This window comes from Xenopus tropicalis, chromosome 4, assembly GCF_000004195.4.
Source record: "Xenopus tropicalis strain Nigerian chromosome 4, UCB_Xtro_10.0, whole genome shotgun sequence".
In the NCBI taxonomy this organism is placed as follows: Eukaryota; Metazoa; Chordata; class Amphibia; order Anura; family Pipidae; genus Xenopus; species Xenopus tropicalis.
In genome coordinates, this window is record NC_030680.2 from 115094785 (window position 1) to 115117567 (window position 22783).

The 22783-nt window shown below is 39.9% G+C and overlaps 1 protein-coding gene and 1 non-coding gene across 3 annotated transcripts; one reads left to right on the plus strand and one right to left on the minus strand.

Moving 5' to 3' along the window:
- Nucleotides 1–3902: 3902 nt before the first annotated feature.
- poldip3 (polymerase (DNA-directed), delta interacting protein 3) lies at nt 3903–17629 on the minus strand. Of its 2 annotated transcripts, none has more exons than XM_012960800.3 (9): nt 17473–17629; nt 12479–12863; nt 12077–12166; nt 11347–11478; nt 10655–10822; nt 9412–9489; nt 8533–8662; nt 6276–6342; nt 3903–5486 (listed from the first exon to the last, which is right to left on the minus strand). In XM_012960800.3, the coding sequence occupies exons 1-9, from the start codon at nt 17535–17537 to the stop codon at nt 5300–5302; spliced, it is 1302 nt and encodes a 433-aa protein (XP_012816254.2). In that variant the 5' UTR covers nt 17538–17629; the 3' UTR covers nt 3903–5299.
- A 245-nt stretch (nt 17630–17874) lies between these two features.
- On the plus strand, nt 17875–18024 carry LOC116410695. Its single transcript, XR_004222598.1, has one exon. It is a non-coding gene; the product is annotated as a U12 minor spliceosomal RNA (small nuclear RNA).
- The last annotated feature ends 4759 nt before the right edge of the window (nt 18025–22783 follow it).

Here is a 22783-nt window from a genome sequence, read left to right on the forward strand (position 1 = left end):
GACAGTGGGTATGGTACTGTTCCATTATCAGGACTGTACAAAAAGGGTGTGTTTGGGCATGGAATAAATTCTAAACAAACTTCACAATTTAAATTAATTGCAAATGTTTTATGATTTAACTTTATTTGTTAACATGATTTATAATGAAAGCAGTGTCTGTTTGTCCATTACTGTCTTTGCACTGCTGGTTCTGACTACACACACCAGTAAAACAATGCTGCAGTAGTGATCTCTTCCCTGGACAAGAAACAATTCTCACAGTGCCTTGCATGTTCTACAGCTAACAGATGTTTTTTATGCAGAAGAATAAGAGACTTGGCATTTTGGGAAGATCCATAAACCATAAAAAACTACTACTTTCAGCTTGTAATAATTTTTAAAACAGGATAGTTCCACTATCTAACAAAAATAATGTACTCAGTGTTTTCGTGATTGCTATAAGAAGTCATGATAAAAAGAAACTAAAATGTATATACTGCCCTATAACTGGCTTCTGCACACTGGATGTTGTTATGTAAGATTTACCTGCTATCAGTGTAAATGCTAAAATAAGCAACTCTGCTGGTGCCAATACAGTGATTAGACATAGGCCGAGGGACTCTTCCGCTAACAAAGTGGCCATCTAAGCGATATTAAAAATATATTTGAAAAAGGTCCCAGGGACCAAAACATCACATTGGCTGTGTATGCACATTTAAATATATTTATGTGTTTTGCATAAAAAATCCCTGTGTTCCGGCTCTTTTCTGAATTATGGCTTGCAGTTGCAGCTAGAAATGACAGACAAACAGAATTTTATTATGAGTATTACAGTATATGAGTCCTCAGTATAGGGGACCGGAACCTTGAAACTTTAATAACACTGCTTTTAGCTTAACACCCTGTTTCTCAAACCATCTACTAAAGCTTTGATGAAATCAAAAAGAAAGCACAAAGAAGGCAAACAAATCATCCAACACTTATGGAAGAAATGGATAATATATAACCTTATAAACTGTGTTAAGTCATAGTCATAATCGCTTTATGATGTGAATTGTGTTACATGACTCAATGAAATGTGTGTGTTATAACAAATAACTTAATATGAGGAGCCCCATGACCTAATATGTGCATGAGGCTGAAGGCCAAGAGCTTTTATGCAGGTCATGGTTACTCCAAGGTGACTTGTAATTCAACTGTTTTATGTTACATTAGTCAGTACATTTTCCCTACAGCACTTAAACATAAATAACTAACATACATCCAGTTAAATTATTCAGATCTCTCAACATTTATCAGTTCAGTTTCTTACAAGATGCATTAGTTCGTTTATACAGCTATTTCTAAGCAGTACTTGGAACAACGGAATAGGCCCCCTTTGATTGCCTCACAGTTCACAACTTAAATGGACCCTTTAGCGGAGTGGTAGCCAAACTGTGGGGGTTGTTCCCTTCTATGGGGGGGGGGGAGCAGTGGCCTACAGATCAGTTAAAATTAGCTTTCAGATACTCTTAAAACCCTGTTCAGCCATAGTATTTCTGAAAGGAAGGCTGCATGGTGTATATTAATGTTTTAATATATTGCTGGGGTGGGTGTATTTTTTTTACCTGAAAATGTAACAAAACTAACACTGCTATCAGAATTCTTAAATCGCAATAAAGCCATTGAACTGAAGGGGGCATCCAGGCACCCAAAGGAAAGCCACAAAAAAAAAATAAGAATTCTGTTGACTGAAGTTGAATTAAAAGATAAGCATCTTCAATGGCCTGACTATTGATGTGTCTGCACCCAACCCTAACCCATCCCCACTCGCAACTCCATGTCTATTTATAGACCAGCGCCCATCCCATCTCTGACATCACGGAGCTGCACGCACCTATCAATAGATGCTGGGAGAGCTGTAAGCAGAGCTCATTTAGGTTGCGTGTAGGGAGGGCAGCAGATAAGCTTGTCCCAAATGCATCCATCACCTGCTCTTATGTGGGGATTTCAGCCCAACCCGTGGGTCCCAAACATCACTAGGCCCTATGCCTTTTCAAGCCCAAAAGGCATTTAGACATGGGCCCATGTTTAAGTGCCTTTCAGCCATGAAAAGGTGTAAGGCCACTGGAGATGCTTTTCTTCATTTATCTTCAATAAACAGAATTTTTATTTCTTTTGTGGCTTTGTGGATTTGAGTGCCTGGAGGCCCCCTTTGTTTCTATTGCTGACGGATTACCACTCCCCAAGCTGAGGGTTTGGTGTGTATGGACCACTGTTTCTATTAGATTAGTTTATTTATATGGGTTACTTATGGCACATTTTTTTTGTGTTTAGAAATAGAGCCTGCGCATTATTTTATTTGGAGTGTTCATAATTAGTGTTTCCATTATGTATGGGTATAGGAAAATTTTGAGGTTTCACCAGTTTGGAAAAACACTTGTATAGACAAGTGTTGTACATGGGGATAATAGGAGCTGTAGTGCAGTAACAGGAGTTGTTTCCTGTTCCTGATCCCAGTACACCAGCAACTTATTATCTACCATTGATGAATCAGCCACACCAAACCACTGGAATAAATAAAATAGCATCACGGAGCTGCACATGACACAGTTACACCCAACCACCTTGCACCCCCATCTGAATCTGATCCACAGTATTACTCGGGTACGGTAATGGTTTCTGCAGAATAAATATAGTGTTCTAGGTGGCACTAATGTGGCAAATCTATTGGCAGTAAAATGCCAAAATGACTTTCCTTCTCCTTTAAGCAGCCATTGTTAGGTTTATTGCAAGGGGTTTATTGCAAGGGGTGCTAGCATTGCAGTGTTGCATCTACAAAGTATAACTTTCAGCTTTTTGAGATATAAGAGAGTGAAGGGTGCCTTACCTTAAAGGAGAATGCAAGTCAAAATTTAAAAAGCATTCTGCCCAATAGTCCTCCTATTGTTTAGTAAAAACCCCACACTTTTGGCTCACCTAATCAAATATTTACTCAGTCACACTTACTTCACATTTTCTAGAACAGGCAGCCATCTCTAAAAAGGTATTCTCCCTTCCTTTCCCTCCTTGCTTCATACTGCACATGTGTTTCATTCCCTCCCCCCCCCCTCTGCCAGATCCGCTTCTGATTGGCTGGTGGGCATGTGTAGCTCAGAACAGGAGACAGGATCAAGTTACACACATGCTCAGAGAATAGGAAGGCTGCCGCTGGCACCTACAGGAAGGGGAGAGAGATTTCAGTGATGTCACTGTAGGCTTCACACTGCTGTAGGCTGCCAGCACCATATCTCAGAGAAGCAAGCAGGGATCTGGGAATTTAGATATGCAGTAAGTACTTAAAAAGAATGCCTTTAGACTTACTTTTAATTTTTATTAACCGTTCCTTGTCATTTAACATTTAGTTTGTTATATAGAATGTTCTGTGCAACTGGTCTTCATTTTTTTTTTATGTTAATTTGTATCACCTTTCTATTCATCTTCCAGTCTCGCATTCATACCACTGCCTGGTTGCTATGGTTAACTGAACTCTAGCAACCCAATAGCTGCTGGAATTTCAAACATCAAAGTTAATTTATAGGTGAACAACCTATTAAAATTGACATTTAGAGGCCTACACAGCTCAATATCTATATATTTACATAAAGGAAATCTAATAATTGGATTTTCACTTTGTTGTGTTGCAGTGAACATAACTTTTTCTTTGATTTGCATATAGAAACTGAGAAAACAAACCTAGAAAGAGACTGTTAGGGCCTCTTAGGGCTCCCCACAGAACTTGACATTCAGGGCCCCGTCACAAAACAATTAGATGCAGAGAGAGGGCTGAATGTTATAAAATAAATAAATGAAACAATAACGGGCGGCTGGGGCAGGCCTATCCAACTGCGAATTATGATGATGGCTAATGTTACCTTTTTTTAACAATTATTTAATTCTCCTAATATTAATCAAAGCCTTTTATTGCCATGAAAATTTTGAGTACTGCCTTAGTATGAAATACAACGTTAACAATTAACCAGTAAAGAAAGTCACTGACAGAGAGCCAATTTCTCAATGTCCTTGAAAGTAAATGTGGGTAAAGACGGTCTGATTAAATTTGCACCCAAAAGACATTTCATTGCAGTTTTTACATAATGAAAATGGTATTTCTTTTTTTTTTTTTTTTACAATAGCTGCGTGCTGCACTTAAGCTGCATGCATGTGAAACTGTTTTTAAGCAACTGCACTGGCTATGCCATTATAATCCAACCCTGAATAGCAAGGCAGTGGAACAAAAATGCCAGTAGCCAGATATATCTAAAACAAATCTATGGTTTACTATGAAAAATAAAGCCTGTTAGTTTACATTAATGTTGATTTGGAAGTCTGTACTGATTTTATATTCACCAAATATTGCTATTATAACCACGTGTAAATAGGTTCAAAACTTTTCAGCTGGATAATATTTCAGAGATTCCACATCCAATTATGACTAATAATTAACCTAATGTATCTAAAGAACATGGATGTCAAATTCAAGGACATTCTTTTTCTACTCATCTGGATGTCACGTCAGAAAATGAACAGTGGCAAATCAATAGGGATGCACCGAATCCAGAATTTGCTTTGGGATTCAGGCTTTTTCAGCAGGATTCGGCTGAATCCATTGTCCTGGCTGGACAGAATCCTTAAAATGATGCGTCTTTTCACCAAATAAATGCGGAAATTGGAAGGTTTTTTTCCGCATACTGCACGCCCAGTTTTTTTTTTTAAGCTTCCCTGCCTTAGTTTGCACATGCAAATTAGAATTCGGATTCAGTACAGCATTCAGCCAAATCCCAAAATAGTGGATTTGGTGCATCCCTACAAATTAATCAATAATGTGAGCATCTGTTAAGGTGCAGGATTCTTTTAGTCATCAAAGATGACTAGTGTTTTTGGGGGCTGCACATTTAATGACCGTTATTTATTCCAGAGCAAAAAAATAAAACACAAAAAAAGTAAGTATAAACAATGATATTGGAAACAGAACATTAAACAGCATGGCAGGAAACTGTATGTACATGTACTTGATCCTGGGAGAGGAACCAGCATGTGCGCTGCAGGAACATCTTAACATAAAGAAAAGTGAAACTGTAATGCTACAGTCGCAAAGGGTAGGGTGTTCAGTTATACAGCCAAAAGTCCAATTATCCCTCACTCTTGGCCAACAAGAACTAATCCACTGATGAGCGGTTCTAACAAATTTTCTCTGAAACAAAAGTCTAGTCTCTCTAGGTGAATCATAACATTGGTCACTCTGAGAGTCATCTTTGTGATTCACTCCAGAACTCCTCCACTTTAGTTCATACTGGCCGCATCAGAGTTTGATCTTAAACGCAGTTGGCTGAACAACTGCCGAAGAGCCCGAAGATTTAAACAAGGCTTTGAGGATGGTGTCAGGGTCCACTTCAGCAGGTGGGTTGGATGCACTGGATGAAGATAATGTGTTTGATCTTCGAGTCTCCCCTTCTTTTTTTGTTGCAGATGGTGTGTCGCTGAGTCGCCTAAGGGAAAAATGGCATTAAGAAAAATAATGAAATAGACCGGCGCCATTCATAGAACCCTGAGGATATATTTGTTTCACATTCCTGAAAGCTCACTCTGAATTCTTTTAATAACTCTGTAAATACTCTGTATATTTGCTAGTGAGAGTGCCTTGTAGTAACATTTGTACAGACCCTGGAACAATTCTTAAACTTTAACTGAAGCCACTAGGAACTACATCAAAGTAGAGTCACTAGGAACTACATTAAAGTAGGGTCACTAGGAATTACATCAAAGGGGGTGCCACTGGTAGGCGATCACTGCTGTAGAGCAACCTTTGGGCACATTATTGCAGGCAGATTCGCCTGGAGATGTGGTTGTTGGACTTTTTCAGTTCAGACACCCCTTGAAGGTACAAACCTTTGGTAAGGACTACTTGTAACTTCTGGGGGGCTGAACCCACCCAGAAGGATTTGGCCGAATCCTAATTAGCATATGCTGAGGGATCGGAGGATTTTTTTTTCACTGCCCATTTAACCCTTACCAAATTGTAATTAGCATATAGGATTCAGTTCGGCAAGGACCGCAGATTCCGCCGAAACGGAATCCTTAAAAAAAAGCCGTGATTCAGTGCATCCCTACTTATAATGCATACCAAGGTAAAAGGTCTAGAGCAATGTTGGTGTTCCCATAATTTGGATCACTATACCTTATGGAGGGGACAATTATCACCAATACCGTGCATCAGATTAGCATTAAAGGCAAACAAGATTACTGATAAATCACCCTCTCGGTGAAATTATACTTACAGTAAGATAGGTTGGTCTGATGTTATGACACTGCCATTCAGATGAAGATTACACTTCATGGGTTGCCCTAAAATGAAAAGACATTTATTAGCTCAGGGAAAAAAAAGAAAGCTCAGTGCTCTTACCAGAAAAATATTACAGCAGTGTGTCATGAAAAGGTAGCTGGGTGGGGGAAAATGAAAATTAACTATGCTCCTTAAAGCCTTCTTCCAACTACACTCAGCTAATATACCTTTTTACAGAAGCTGGTAGGTTTGTGCACTTCTGAAGCACACTGTCCCGGCAATTCTGTAAAAAGTGTTATTGTCTATTAAGGCAGGCAATATGGGTGCAGGCAGAAATAAATAAGTGTTCAGTCTGTAAATCTTGACCTTTATAATAGTTACCTTATATAGCTGATCAATTTCTAATAGTATTACTTATTAATTTTAAATACTTATAAAACCTAGGGCTGCTACAATCTCTACATTATCTCTGTGTATGTACAATAAAATCAACTAGTAATGAGAGAGTGCCCTGTTTTAGCATATACAAAAAATATCAGTATAAATGTAAAACCATAAATAAGCATTCTTTATTTGGAAATAAGAATCTCCAAGTTCCTATTAAAAATACCGGTTGCTCGATGCAGCTATAGCCCATATACTAATAACCGAATTAATTTGTTAATAAATACATAAAAGAATAAATAGTGTATATAAAAAAAAAGAAGTGAAGAATAAGATATGCCAACCAAGGGCTCAATTTCACTAGTTTTCACCATATATTAATACCTTAGCAACTTTAAAAATTAAACTTATGAATAAATATCATGTATTAATGCATGAACTGTTACAATAACTTAGCAACCACTCCTTATGAATACATAACACCTGTGTTCACTACATTTTATTAATAACTTAGCAAATTTAGCATTTAAATGCATAAAAAATATCCCTTATTAATGCATTTACTATTACATTTAATTAGCAACCAATATCTACGTATACAAAACAACCGTCCTATAATGTGCACAATATTAACCCATTTCAAATGGCCAATCGGATATAGAGAAACTGGAGTAATAACCAGGTTATTTTCTTGCGTCTGTGGATTATTTCCTCACAATCCATAAGCATATAAAGGTGTGGATTAAGTTATATACCATACAAAAGGTCGCTCTCTCAGGAGCAGGACAGGGCATCTTAACAAATATGGGCTAGGCTGGGAGAACATTGAAGCTAATTAACGCAGGTACGTAATTAAGTGCAGTCACTTTCTCACTAATTAACTCACATCTTATTTAGATATAAGCTTTCAGAACTAACACACAAAATATATCTAATAGGTTATGTTTTCAGTATACATTATTTTAAATTAAGTAATTAAGCTAGCACATTACAAGTCGTAATAATATCTCGCCTGGACTACTGTAACTCCCTATAAATTGGCCTTCCCCTCCAAAGACTGTCCCCTCTCCTGTCCATAATGAATACTGCTGCCAGGCTCATACACCTCTCCAACCGCTCCTCCTCTGCCATGCCACTCTGCCAATCCCTGCACTGGCTTCCCCTACCATCCAGGATAAAATTCAAACTATTGACCCTCACATTTAAAGCAGTCCATAACTCTGCCCCACCCTACATCTCTGAACTCATCTCTAGGTACCATCCAACCCGCTTGTTACGCTCCTCTACTGACCTGCTCCTCAACTCCTCTCTCATTCCCTCCTCACACGCTCGCATTCAAGACTTTGCAAGGGCTGCCCCCCTTCTCTGGAATTGTTCCCACAAACTGTCAGACTTTCTCCCAATCTCTCTGCCTTCAAGAGATCTCTAAAAACACATTTATTTAGAGAGGCTTACCCTAATCTAGTTTAGCAATACCCTGTGCCACACCTCTCACAACTCTGGTCATGCCCATTCCCACACCTTGTGTCTCAACCCTTTCTCCTTGTAGATTGTAAGCTCTCTTGGGCAGGGCCCTCTTCATCTCTTGTATCGGTTATTAATTGCTTTATATGTTACTCTGTATGTCCAATGTATGTAACCCACATATTGTACAGCGCTGCGGAATATGTTGGCGCTTTATAAATAAATGTTAATGTAATGTAATGTAATAACAAATATCTGCACTGGCAGCTTCTGTAGCAGAACTTCAATACTCCTTATGCACAAAACCAATTAAACTCCTTTTTACTGTCTGAATTGATCCTAGCTTTTCTCAGACACAGACAGTTAGGATGAATAAGCCTTTCAGCTTTAGCTTTTTCACTTACCATCCAGGTATCTGTTGTTGTACTTTTTATAAGCACCAACTGCGTCGTCCTTCCTCACAAAAACAACTTCTGCCGCACCAGGACTTAGCAGTCTGGCTCGCTTTAAGGCTCCACATACACAGAACAACTCCTGTTAAAAAAAAAAAAGTCAGACAGAATACCACATCATTAGATTAGAAAGCCACTAAAAACAGGGACAGTCCTATTACAGCATAGTTATTAGAAACACTGAGGGAGGAGACTGGATGGTTACAGCAATAGAACACAAAGCATTTGCCATTTTAGTAAATGGAAATCAATGTAAGTTCGGTACAACAGCACAGTCATGGCCCAAAAGTGGCAGATCATTTAAAATAGTTGTCAGTATACAGGGCGTATTGAAATTTTTTTTTTTTTTTTCCGCAGCTCCGCTCGGTAGTTTCAAGCAGGAAGCAGTTTATTATAGAGTGTATGGTGATGTTGCCCATAGCAACAAATATGCCCCTCAGTCACCAGTGCTTTGTTGTCGGTAAGAATGAACAAAACAGCAAGAGCTGTGGCTGGGAGGCATGCAACCCCTAAAATCGTGTACCCTAGGCTCAGGCCTGAGAGGAAAGGTATAGCAGAAAAAGTTTATTTTGTGAACTTTTTTTTTTTTTTTTTAAATATAACTCCAAATGCAAATTGCCTCAGAACACCATTACCCACATACCACTAAATGTAAATTATAAGGTCAATTGTCCCTTCAAAAGATTTCTTCTATTATTTTTCCTTGCAATATGCCTTACTCTTCTTTTACAGCAGAATTTTCCTTTCCATGCACATATAAAACAACAAGTGTGTTTTTGCCAGCTGCCTGGTTCACTTTGTAATCTTAATGTTTCTGTATATGACACTTACCACAATATCTTCTTCTGTGACACGAGGGTGCAAATTGTTAACTGTCATTTTAGTACCTTCTAGAGGGCTGAAGACCGGCTTAAAAATAAAAGAAATCAATCAGTTATAAATTACAAAGAAATACAGTTTAATACAAGGGTCCCCAACTTTTTTCTACCTGTGAGCCATGTGTAAATGTAATAAGAGTTGGGGAGCAACACAAGCATAAAAACATTTCTGGGGTGATAAATAAGGGCTGTGAATGGCTATTTGAAGGCCCTAAAAGGACTGGCAGCCTACAGGAGGCTCTGTTTGGCATTGCAAAATTAAAAAATGGGCACCTGCTTTGAGGCCACTTGGAGCAACATCCAAGGAGTTGCTGAGCAACATGTTGCTCATGAGCCACTGGTTGGGGATCACTGGTTTAATGTATCACAATTAAGTAAACAATTTGCCAGCTTTTGAAAACCAGAGTGATGGCTCCCCTCAGCATTGGAGTCCTAGGTCTGACTCCAGCCATAGAAATGCCCACAAGGAATCTGCTTTGCCTATGCTTGGGTGGGTTTCACCCCCACACACTCAAAAAAGAAAGTAACCCGCTCCTGACAAAAAATGTGTGAGTGTGTGTGAATGTGTCACATAAACCTTAGATTGTAATTTCCACTTTTTACAATGATGTATAAGCTCTGTAAAGGACTGTGGAATGTAAGCCATGTACTTATAATAATTTTAACGCTAACAATCTAACAGTGTGGGAGTCTCATGCCTGAAATTCTCACAGGGTGTAATGTAACCTTCTCCAAACATTTTTTTCTTTTGATAATCAATTAAGATGCATCACCAAACTTAAGGGCTGTGGGATAGAGGGAGTGCTCTAATTAATGTTTTATGACATGCGGGCCCAACGGCTCCACAGAAATCTTTTTATTCAAAATCAAATGACCGAACCATAAATAAGTCAAAGATGGACAGCACTGATAAAGGATTCTGAACCAGTTTCATGCCATATCAAAACTACATTATAACAGGATATAAAGAGTAAAGGGCTAGCTATAACAATAGCTACGACAAAGAAAGCACTCTTTGCCTCTAAGACAACTCTTTATTTTCAAATGCTAGAACAATGGAAAGAAAAGGCACAGCATATTTAAGATACAATACTTTTAGATTTAATATGGAATAAATATTTTGCACTAACATCCTATCAGTCTGCAACACAAATTTAAACTAATCCTGCTTCTTTATAATATGCACAGTGAGTCACCTCTTTAGATGCCACCTGTAGTGGAGTGTTATCTTCCTTAGTTACAAGTGTCCGTGACATGTTGGTCAAAGTCTTTGTGCGAAGTAAGGGGGCTGCAGTTGAAGCAGCCTGTGTGACAGCAGGTGCAGTGTAGGTGTCATTCTGGACAACCTTTGTGAAAGGTAGAGCCTTATTGAAGAGAAAAAACAAAGTTGGGATCAAAAGAAACAATTGTTTTCAGTGAAAAATACTTAACTCAAAATGAATACATTAATATAGCGAATTAAGAGGCATTCCCTACCCACCAAAGAACCATTCAAATATTACCTATTTATAAATGTCAAACATCTTGGCACATTTTATACTAACTAAATTCCTGTTAATGACCCCCAGTGAGCAGACATGCGCCAGAAAGTTACAGTCAAAACCTGCGGCTGCTGTATCTGCCTAATAACAATGATATAGTCTGGAACAGACCAGGACTGAACATTCAGCAATAAATGTGACCAAACAGTGAATACCCTTCCCTCTGCCTTTTATTTAATGTGTGACAAATGAAGCACAGAGATGTCTTGAGGTAGAGGCCACCAGTGGATTACACACGTGTGATCTATGATATTGGTAACTGCAAATATATTAATAGTGTACATACTTATATGCAATCCCTGTAAGCAGTAGACTATATACCAAAAAATGCCAGAAACATTACTTACCCGTTTCTGCAATGTGTTTGTGGCTGTAATTTTCATCTGCTTAGCTGGGATAGAGGAGAGCTCCAACTCGTCATCTTCTTCATCTTCCTCCTCAAGCCGTGATGGAAGCTGGCGGGATAGAGATATGTGTTCCTGCAACAAAATTGAAGGTGTTATCCACTAAGCAATGTGTTGCCAAACAATATTTAATATTCTGACTGCCAGCAGCTAAAGGTGCTGCTCATTGCCAGGCATTTTTTCACAAAATCTATGTTTCTAACACTGTGTGGCTTTTTTTGTCAAAGGTTGCTGGCAGTTACAGGAGATGTAAAGGGTACTTCATTGGGGGTGTTAGGAGCCCTAAGTGCAATAGAGGGTTAACTCTACTGTGCATGCCTGAAGATGAATCTTCACGTGACGCCTGGGTCTTTGGCAAAAGCGTAAGTAAAATGCTGGTGTAGTGCTTAGATGGGCCAGTCATCTTTATCTTATGCATGAGAGAAACATTCTAAAGATAACCAATTAAATACACCATTTCTCAGTAATCTGTCTCTTCATCCAGGAAGTCAGATTTTGACTGACAAATCAAATGCATCAATACCCTGTGCTCCCTTTGTCTAAACAATGTATAAAAGATAATAGTCTTCTGAAATAACTAACTGTAGAGTATTATTGCTGAGAGGGTAAGAATTAAAAGTAGAACTGAATGTTTGTAAAGAGGGTATAATAGTTTATGTGCAAAATGGATTACCTGTTTTGTTGGCTTGTTATTTACTACATTTATTCGCATTCCTTTCATAGACTGTGCTAGGTTTGAGTTACTGCCCCTTTGCTGTGGAATCTGTCAAAAAACACAAAACACATGAAACCAAACTTAACAAATACTGAATCAGTAAGTTCTATTCTTTGCAAGTGACAATAAATGCTCCTCATTAATAATCTGAAACTGTTTTTGCCCTACTGATAACAAACCAGGCTTGGCACACTGATGGAAGACTTTATTAAGTATAGAAAATACCATACTCATTTATGGCCATCAAAAATCTGTGGCAGGTATCCTGCCATATTAGAAAAAAATCATACACTATTCTTAGTTTATCTGGAAACATATTACATAGTATACACACCAAAAAATATTCCACATGACACTTGCCTGTATGGTCTTTGTAAGGTTTATGGTTGAAGATCCAGATGTCAATGTTGGACTGACAGCCACTGAAGGGGCACTCCTCTTTAGACTGAGCTTCTCACGAGCATCCATCACTTTGGCTGGGTTTTCTCCCACAGAGCCGTGCTGTTTCCTTGAATTCAGCATCTCCCGTGCATCCTGCACTTTGCCTGTGATGCGGAATCGAGCATCTTTGGCTACCAGCTTCTCCCGTGCATCCTTCACACCCAACTTCATTCGGGCATCTGTCACCCCAATCTTCTGACGGGCATCAAAAGTCCTTTGGAAGCTGGTAGCAACTGGACGACTGGAGACAGGAAGCTGTAACCGGGACCTCATATTATTTCCTGTACCTGCACGACTGTTAATTCTAAATGCAAATGAAATGTCAAGTGTAAGCTTATTAAATATCAGCAGCTACATTGTTAAACATGTGAAAAGTTATGTAAGTATGCATGGGAAGGGGATTATATTATATATATAATCCCCTTCCCATGCATACTTACATAACTTTTCATATATTCCGCACTCCTTCCAGCAATCCTAACACTGAAATCTCTTCCAGGTTCTGCACATGGTTGTTAACATCTTGTTTAGTAACACCGACATTTCGGTTCTGGTCTGGAACCTTATTCTAGATAACAAACAATATACATAAAGTTTCACTATTATCATCCCCCCAGGTCCCAAGTCTACCAAGCAGCTAGCTGCCAGGCAACCCGGGAATTATGAGGGTAGGGGCCAAGCACACACGTTTGATATCATCATACAAAATATAAATATCATAAAATTAATCAATTCTTGTCCTGTATTTATCTTACATCAAGGAATCAGTTAAAATAGCAGTACTCAATAAGGCCCCTGGGTTACAAGGTATCCAGTTTTGTTAATCCAAAAGGTTTCCCACTGCAAGAAGTCTGGACCTGTCACCACCCCGCTTTGGCACTGGCACATGATCAATAGCTATATATTTGAAGGTTGGCAATCTATGACTCCAAAAAATGTTTGGCTACCAGTTTTGAGATTTATTATCACGATATGCTGTGTTAATAGCTGATCTATTTGCATCCATACGTAATTGTAACATGAGATCTGTCTTGCCCACATAGGGCAATCCACATGGGCAAGTGATCAAATATATCACATGCGTGGTAATGCAAGCGATATGATGCCTGATCTTACACCGTTGCCCCGTATGGGGGCGGGCAAAGCTGGTACCCGGTGTCATATAGCGACAGGAAGGGCATCTAAAATAACCTCCTTTATTGGTCAGTAACCATGTTGTGGATCCCTTATCTCGTGTGTAACACCCTACCGGATCTCTTACCACTAACAAATCCCTCAAGCTCTTACCTCCCATTATAGGGGGGTTGGGGATTATCTCCGGTAACCTTTCGCGCTTTATCTAAAGCTATTTCCAAGATTCTTTCTCCATACCCACGCTGCAGAAATCTAGTTCTCATGTCAATCAACTACTCTTCGCAAGGCAAAGATAGATGAACCTCTGAAGCTAGCATTAAATAATATGTGGATCACCTACGTTTTATCTGAATATTTGACACAGGAACATCTGAGATGTCCGGTACTTTATACATTACCCAAAGTATGCAAGAGTTTGGTTGCACCAACTGGGAGGTAGAAAGTATCAGCCAGGGATAGTATGTTACATCCTTTGGGTATATATTTGGATCAAATCCTTAAGCCGGTGCTTCAACCTTTTCATATTTGTGTGATACTCCACACTTTTTAGAATGCATATGGGGCCTAGTCCAGAAACGTTACATGTATTTTTGTAGGCTGTATATAAACATGCATCGAGTGCTTAGTTATTGGAGCGACAATTCAAAAAAAGTTGCAGTTTCTGTGACTTTTTCCTGTGCAGACTTTTTCAGTTTGGATGTTTAAGAAAATGTAATGGAAATAAGTTTAGTTGAATTTTTAAAAATAAAAAAAATTAGAAATGTTGAAGTTTTAGTAAACCTGCCCCTTACTGTTTAGCTAAACTGAATCCAAACACTAAGGGGGATTAAGGAGATCAATGTTCTAGTTTGATTTGCACTAAAAAAAAACAAACAAAAAAAAAAAAACTTACATTCAAATCATCTTTCAAAACCTTAAATGTCTGGTATGTATTAAAGGAAAAGTAACACTAACATTTTTTAAGTAAAAAATCTATTCTACCCTGCCCCAATAATTGCCCTATCCTGCACACCATTTATTATTTTGAATGCTTTATTAGAAAATACCTGCTAAAACTTCATTTTGAACGATCATTTGAAATAGGGCGATACGGCGATGCAGAATCCACTATGCAACGATCGACTTCTCCTCCTAGCCTTCCTTCTGTATAGGAAGGAGTCGGGCTAGGATCGATCAATTGATCAAAAATGACCGGAAGCCAAGTTTTAGCAAGTATTTTCTAATAAAGCATTCAAAATAATAAATGGTTTACAGGAAAGGGCAATTATTGGAGCAGGGTAGAATAGCTTGCGAGTTTTTTTACTCAAACAAGTTTTCCTTATTAATAAATAAGTGAGCATTCGATATGAGATTTGATTTAGTAAAACAAACGAATTCACAAACTCGAAAATTGATAAATAAGCCTGTAAGTATTCCTCTGAATACGAATTCTGCAAAAAGTGCTGAGACTGGACCACATACCAAACAAAAACCTGTACATGTATAAGACCCATTATCCAGAAAGTTCTGAATTATAGGAAGGTCATTTCCCATAGACTCCATTTTAAACAAATAATTCTTATTTTTAGAAATGATTTTCTTTTTCTCAGTAATAAAACAGTACCTTGTACTTGATCCAAACTAAGATATAATAATCATCAGTGGATGGAAAATAAGCCTACAGGGTGTCTTAAAAGTTTGAATACGTTTTTAGTAGGATTAAGATATGGAGATCCAAATTATGGAAAGATCCCCTATCCCAGGTCTTGAGCATTCTGGATAACAGATCCCATACCTGTATTGGTAAAAGTGGTAGATATCAGAATAGCACTCAATAGTAAAAATCCAAGTCCAGTCATAACTCTTCCAGTTACATGGGAGTAGGAGAAACAATAGGTTATCTGAAAGCAGTTCTAATGTGTAGTTGATGCACTGAGATGGTGCCTACTCACCAATATTACAACTAAAAAAATACATTTTGCTGGTTGAAAAATAAATTAAAAATTATAAATTACAATTATTTGCAATGTAAAGAGTGTAATTTAGAAATAAAAAGTACACCATAATGACGAAATCCCTTTAAAAAAAAATGATGTGTTTTAGGGAAATTTATTAAATATTTTTGCAAAAGCCCTACTAGTCCCACCCATCTGTAATCACTTACTCAATGCCCTGGGCCTGTGCTCCTGTTAGCTGGAAACTGCACCGGTGTGGAGTACCTGCAACCAAGCAATCCTCTTCTTTCTTCTGCCTTAGTGCTGAGTGAAAAGCTGAACTTAAAAAATAAAGTTGGCTTTTTCACTGTACTGCGCATATGCTGACCCTGGGATTCTGAGGACCGACGAGTGAAGGAAGAGGAACGTTCGGTCGCAAGAACCTCAGGCTGGTAAAGTTATCTACAAACAGGAGTACTGGCCCAGGGTATCGGGTAAGTGACTACAATTATTGGGGGATGCCTAACATTTGGCACCATCCGGTGATTGTAACGTTCCTTCTCCTTTAAACCTGAACTCCAAAAACACACAAGGGAACATGTTCCATTGAGATCAGTGTAATTATGCACCAGCAGCAACCAAGGTGGTTTATACTTGCTCAGGTATGTACAACCCCCTGCCCTCTTCTACAATCCCCATAAAGCAGAGTTTGCTGCTGCAGGCTGGCTATCCCTAGGGTAGACTGGCTGCCTCACAGCACTTTTGGGAACCATTCTGTAGCTACACTAGCTAGCATTTACGGATGTACTGGCCAGTGGCGAGTAGACTCTTTCAGCCTATTGACACTATTGAAGTTACTGTTCTGCCAGGTTGGCGTTTTTTCTACCAAATTGGGCTACTAAAGCCCAGGCGGGTTTCCAAAGTACAAACCAAAATACATATTTGGGCTAGTATTTGGAGCCTTGGCTGGTTTGTAGTTTGGAAAGTAGCCAAAGTTTTCTTCCCCTTATACTTGCCCTTAACTCTCAGGATCTCTTGGAGCTGCGGAGAGTTATAGCTCAATGCCCCCATATGTATATCATGTCTGGGGTTAATGCAACATTCTGAATCCATTTCTGTAGCTACTTTAGAAGTGGCTTTTGGCTGGTTTTGGGCCGGTTTCAGAACTGACTTTAGCTGGTTTGGAAAAATAAATCTGCCAACCCTGCAGCTCAGTTTGAGCATCACTGAGAGGGAGTTCCAACTCACACTCAAGGAGACTTGTTGGCATCTATATGGCAATCTGCCCCTGCTCATCAACACTGAGAGGCGCCTGCCATAAACTGTGGGTACCATGCTAATCTTTCTTCCCTGCTGAGAAGCCCAGCAATCTATTGATGTCTGGCACACATGCCAGGAGGCTCCACTAATAGGTAATCATACACACAAAGTGTGGCTACACATGGTAAGTTGCCTCATACCATAAAATCACATTATCGCCCTAAATGTGTAGAATATGGTGTGGGGGCTCCTATGTAATGTGCCTACACAACTCCAGCTGTACTACGTCTGCCAGTAGCCCCTAATGTGATAGAACCAAGCCTGCAGTACTGGGGGTCTCTGGCTCACCATTCCCACTCCTAACTCAGAATGTTTATTGAGCAAACAACCTGACTAGGCCCTAGGCGCCTCCATTCCTGACTGACACACCAGCACTGCCAATACGCGCTTAGCTCTCTCCTCACCCCGCGAATAGAATGGAAGCCTGCACACACTGGCGCCAATAGCAACGAACGGGGCGGGAAATAAAGGGAATATTTTAGCCATGATCCCACCGTGAGGCCGATATCCCCGCACCGATAGCCCCGGGTGAGTGTCCCCACTTACCGGCTGTACATCCCCGAGCCCGAACCTCGCTTCCTGATCAATTCATCCAGCGACACGTCAGCCATCTTGCTCCCGAAATCCGCAACACAAACCACAGCGACACAGAACTTGTGGGCGTGTCCACTCACCGTGTGACGCAAAGCCGCTCGTACGCTGCGTTGGGCAGGAATAGACGCCGACGTTTCTACCATCATGCTTTTCGTCTAAATAGTATGTTTGCATATTGCATAGAGTCATTTTTTCTTTCATATTACATATACATTTTATGCCATTTAATGAATTTACCAATAAAACTTCCATAAACCAAACTTATTCAATTTAACTTGCGGCAAACCAAATCGTCGCCCTTATATGAATAAGGTTGCATCATGTTCCGCACCACAGGCAAGCCCTATACACGGTATGCCTTAAACTAATGAGTAAGGAAAATAACGAGCCGGGGTGACGCCTGGTTCCTCACTACTCATGTGAGAAGAATTTTTGAGCGGGCACAGGTTGCCCCCAGGAGGATCCGCCTACCTTGTGGGACCTCCGGGTGTAGTGATCTGCCCGGCCCCTATGGAAGTGTTAAAGGTAGATTTAGTGTGTGGGAAATGGGTTACTTGGAGAGGTTTAGGCGGGTAAGTTGCAGTGTAAAGGTTCTACATACGGAGTGTGCTGGGTAGCGCCCCATGCTGATGGGGAGAAAGCGCTTGGTTAAGGCCGGGGGTTGGGTCACTGCGCTTCCAGCGCAACTTTATTCGCTCCCCATGAAAGTGGCGCCTGAACTCACAGACCTTTCACTTCCGCCTGTGGATATGGCGCCGGCGCACATTAAGTAATCTCATGCCTTCAGCAACTTGTATTAATCCAGACACTGGGCTGGAGCCGCTTCTGCTCGCCCTGTGAAGTTTTTATTTATTTCTTTTGCTCAAAACTACCAGCTACAGATTTGTATTGGAAAGTGCATGTATGTGCCACCTAGTGACAGATATGAGAATAGCAGCCAGCAGGAGAAATGAGAGCAAAACCTCTATTGCAGGGGTCCCCAATGTTTCTTACTAACGAGACACAGTCAAATGTAAAAAGACTTGGAGAGCAACACAAGCACCATAAAAGTTCATGGAGGTGTCAAATAAGGGCTGTGATTGGCTATTAGGCAGCCTCTATGCACACTATCAGCTTACAGGGCTTTATTTGGTAGGAAATCTTGTTTTTATTCAACCAAAACTTGCCCCCAAGTCAGGAATTCAACAATAACTCCCTGGTTTGGGGGCACTGAGAGCAACATCCAAGGGGTTGGAGAGCAACATGTTGCCCCTGAGCCACTGGTTGGGGATCACTGCTCTATTGTATATGGCAGGGAAATGAGAGTTAGTAGCTGAGGCGCTAGCGGCCTGAACAACTTGCATGATGCTGTGCAGTTTTTCCAAGCACAAAATCCTGCTTAATTAACTAAGATGGCTGCCCACAAACCCTTATTAAAGGTTTAATTTACTAGTCACTGGCATCACTCAGCCCACAACAACCATGCCCCAAGTATTTAAAGCCATTTAAACACATTACGTATTATATTGGTGTTCCAAAAACCTAGCAATAGTGGCACTTTTTTTTGAGTTTGGAGGAGGTGGTCCCTCAGTGTTAATTAGGAGAAGGAAACAACCCTGGAGGACCCAGAGAGTGTGTGCAATCCCTTGTATACTAGAACACACAGCCTGCCCAAGCTCACCAACCCATAACCCTGATCTGGCAGCCTAAATGCCACAGGGCCCTAACCCCTCTAACCTCCTTTATGGAGCAAAAAACTGCTCAGCTATCTTTCACTGCCTGCCTTTCGCTCTTTGCTATCACATAAACTCACTCAACACTAACTATTCCCCAATCTTGTAACCACCTAACAGTGAGGTGAGACCCCAGGAAGGACCCTGAGCATGTGTGCAATCCCTTGTATACTAGAACACACTGCCATCTATTGGGAATTTTTCAAACTGAAAGGAAACAACTCTTTTTAACCTGGGAAGAGGAAATAGTGTCACACACACACTTTAGGACCACTTTTAGGTGCCCAAACTAAAGGGGAACTGCCTGAGTAATAATCACCAAATTTTGAAAGTTTCTACATTTAAGAAAGAAATTAATGTAAATTATGAAAGCACTCGGAGCACTGCTCTGAATAAACAATCAATAAAATAAGCAATTACAAAGTCTTTCATTTCTTTTTTTAACGCTTGGAAACATTTTCCTAAAATTTCTGTAAGAAAATCCCTTTTAATGATAAGACCTGAATACAGTACTAAACTGTTATGTTTGATAGCCAAGAAGGAGTAGGGTATAACAGTGCTTTATTAGCAGGTTCATGCAGCCATTACATAACACAGGAACTTCAACTCTAACACTTTTAGTAGCCTAGAAAGTACTATGCATGCACAGTATTAATGTGCACTGTGTTTGTTCACAGTGACACCTACAGGCCATTTGTATAAACACCACATATTCCCCCTATAGTAGGAAAGCATTTTTTTCAGTACAGTAAATGTAATAAACAACAACTATGACATAGTATGCATCTTAAAGCCATATTATGCATATTTCACATCACATAGTCCTTGGTCCATGCAGGTTGTTTTCTGTTCCTTTCAGGCCGCCTTATAGGTTCACTTTGCTCAGGCCTATCACAGGTAATATCAGGAGTAGGAATATGCCCTTCGTCAAATGGGACTTCTGCAAGGTCATGTCTAACAGGAGCGAGACGACTGGCATTCCATATGCGTCCATCAGACAGTTCGTATGTGTATGGACCTCGCTGGCGTCTCACTTCAAGTGGTGTAGTAAATTTGGACTGTCCTTGTTTCAGTAGTCCTGGCTTTTTAACTCGGACTAGAGATCCAGGCTGAAAATGTACTTCTCTTGCACCACGTTTTCTGTCAGTATAAGCCTTACATTTGGCTTGTTGACGTTTAACAATGTCAGCAGTAGATGATTTTGTAGCCAGAGCATGTTGTGGGAATTTGATGTCTGCAACATGTAACTTAGTGCGCATCTGTCTGCCATGTAGTAATTCAGCTGGAGATGCTTGGGTTGTTGCATGGCAGGTTGCTCTGTAGTTATGTAAGAACTCTGTTGTAAATGCTTTCCAAGACTTCCCAGTAAGATTTGCTGTTTGTAGCACTTCTTTTAGACTTCTGTTGAATCGCTCAATTTCTCCATTTGCTTGTGGGTAATACACAGAAGATTTCCTATGCACAATATTCCTCTCTCTCAGAAAGAATTCAAACTCAGATGAGACAAATTGTGGCCCATTGTCTGATATTAGCTCCTTTGGGTTACCTTCTCTGCTGAAGACTGTAGACAGAAATGTTATTACTGTAGCTGACGTTATATGAGAAACAAATGCAATTTCTGGCCGTTTACTGTAATAGTCTATCAAAGTTATAGCAAATCTGCAGTCTATAGTAGCATCTGTAAAAGGACCCACAATATCAATAGCAAGTTTTTCCCAGGCTGAATCAGGAAATGGTACTGGCTGAAGTGGTGGTGTATGTGTGATAGCTGTTTTGTCATGATTCTGACAAGTAACACAAGAGTGAATGGCAGTTACCACATCGGCATCCATTGCTGGCCACCAGTATAGTTCTCGTAGTCTTTGTTTTGCACGTACAATTCCTTGATGACTCTCATGTGCAAGTTGTATGAACTTTTCCCGCAAAGTCTCTGGTACCAGTAAGCGATGAGATCCTCGGACAACATAGTCATCTACTAAGGACAGTTCATGTCTAATCCTGTAGTAAGGTTGAAGATCAGGGCTGACTTTCTTCTCGGAATTTGGCCATTTGCTTTGTAAGATGTCCCGTAGTTTTTCTTGAACTGGACATGTGAGACAAGCTTGCTTAAAATCAGCAGCTGAAACTGTAGATGATAGTATATCGTCAGTCAATGCCACGACTTCTATGTCCTCCTCCAGTGTATCAGTAGCTGCAGGTAAAGGTAAACGTGACAAACAATCAGCAGTAACATTTTTCAAACCTGGTTTGTACTGTATTTTGTAGTTGAAATTCAGTAACCTTGCTGACCATCTATCTATACGCATTCCAGCTCTTCCTAGTCCCTTTGTTGTAAGCAGTGTAGTTAAAGGGCTATGATCAGTGCACAATGTAAATTCTCTACCCCATAGGTAGGTTCTCCATTTTTCTGTTGCCCAAACACATGCTGGAGCTTCTTTTTCAACCGTTGAATGGACTGTTCACAATTAACTGTTTCACTGTTTCAAAGCTATGCTGAGCAGTCTCTGACCAAACCAGACTTGAATTTCCACGTAATAGTGCTCTAAGTGGCTCCACAACTGAAGCATAGTTTGGAATAAACTTAGAATACCATGAAGTAAGACCTAGGAAAGCTCGTAAGGTCTGGAAATCCGATGGAGTAGGTGCTTGTGTAACAGCGTTGACATGGTCAGGGTCAGGCAGTAGTCCATTTTGTGAAATTATATGACCCAGAAATGACAGCTGAGTTTGTCTGGAGTGACATTTGGAATGGTTCAGTTTCAGTCCTGCAGAATCAATACGTTTCAGAACCTTTTTAAGGTACTTGTCATGACTATCCAAAGTTGGAGCATAGACAATTATATCATCCAAGTAGCATTGTACACCAGGTATGTCATGGAGGATAGAAGACATCAGTCTTTGAAAACAACTTGGTGCTGAAGCAAGTCGAAGCTTGAAACAAAACAAACCATCATGGGTGATAAATGCAGTGAGGTCTCTGCTTTCCTCATGCAGTAATACTTGATGATAAGCACTCTGAAGATCCGGGGTAGAAAAGAATTTTGCTCCTCTGAGTTCTGAAAATATTTCCTCTATGTGTGGCAAGGGGTGATTATCAATAACAACTGCTTTATTAGGTTCACGCAGATCAACACATAATCGAATACCTCCTGTTTTCTTCATTGTTACAACAATGGGTGAAACCCATTCAGAGGATTCTGATTTTTCACTCACATCTTGCTCTACCAGTTTCTTTAGTTCCTGGGAGACAGTCTCTCTTATAGAGTAGGGTAATCGCCTCAATTTCTGACGTACTGGCTTTACATCTGGTCGCAATTTTACTTTGTGTACAAAGTTCTTTGCACAGCCCAGTGGAGTGTTGTTTTGTGGTGAAATTTTAAACACTGGCTGTGAGGGAGGTACTGGTGCTGTAGTAATGCAGCTATCAACTAATTGTAGGTTTAATGCAGCAAATAGATCCCTTCCAAGTATAGCAGTACCATTATTCACAATGTAAAAGTCGCATTTTGCTGTATTTGATTCAAATTGTACAGTCACTTGCAAGCAACCAA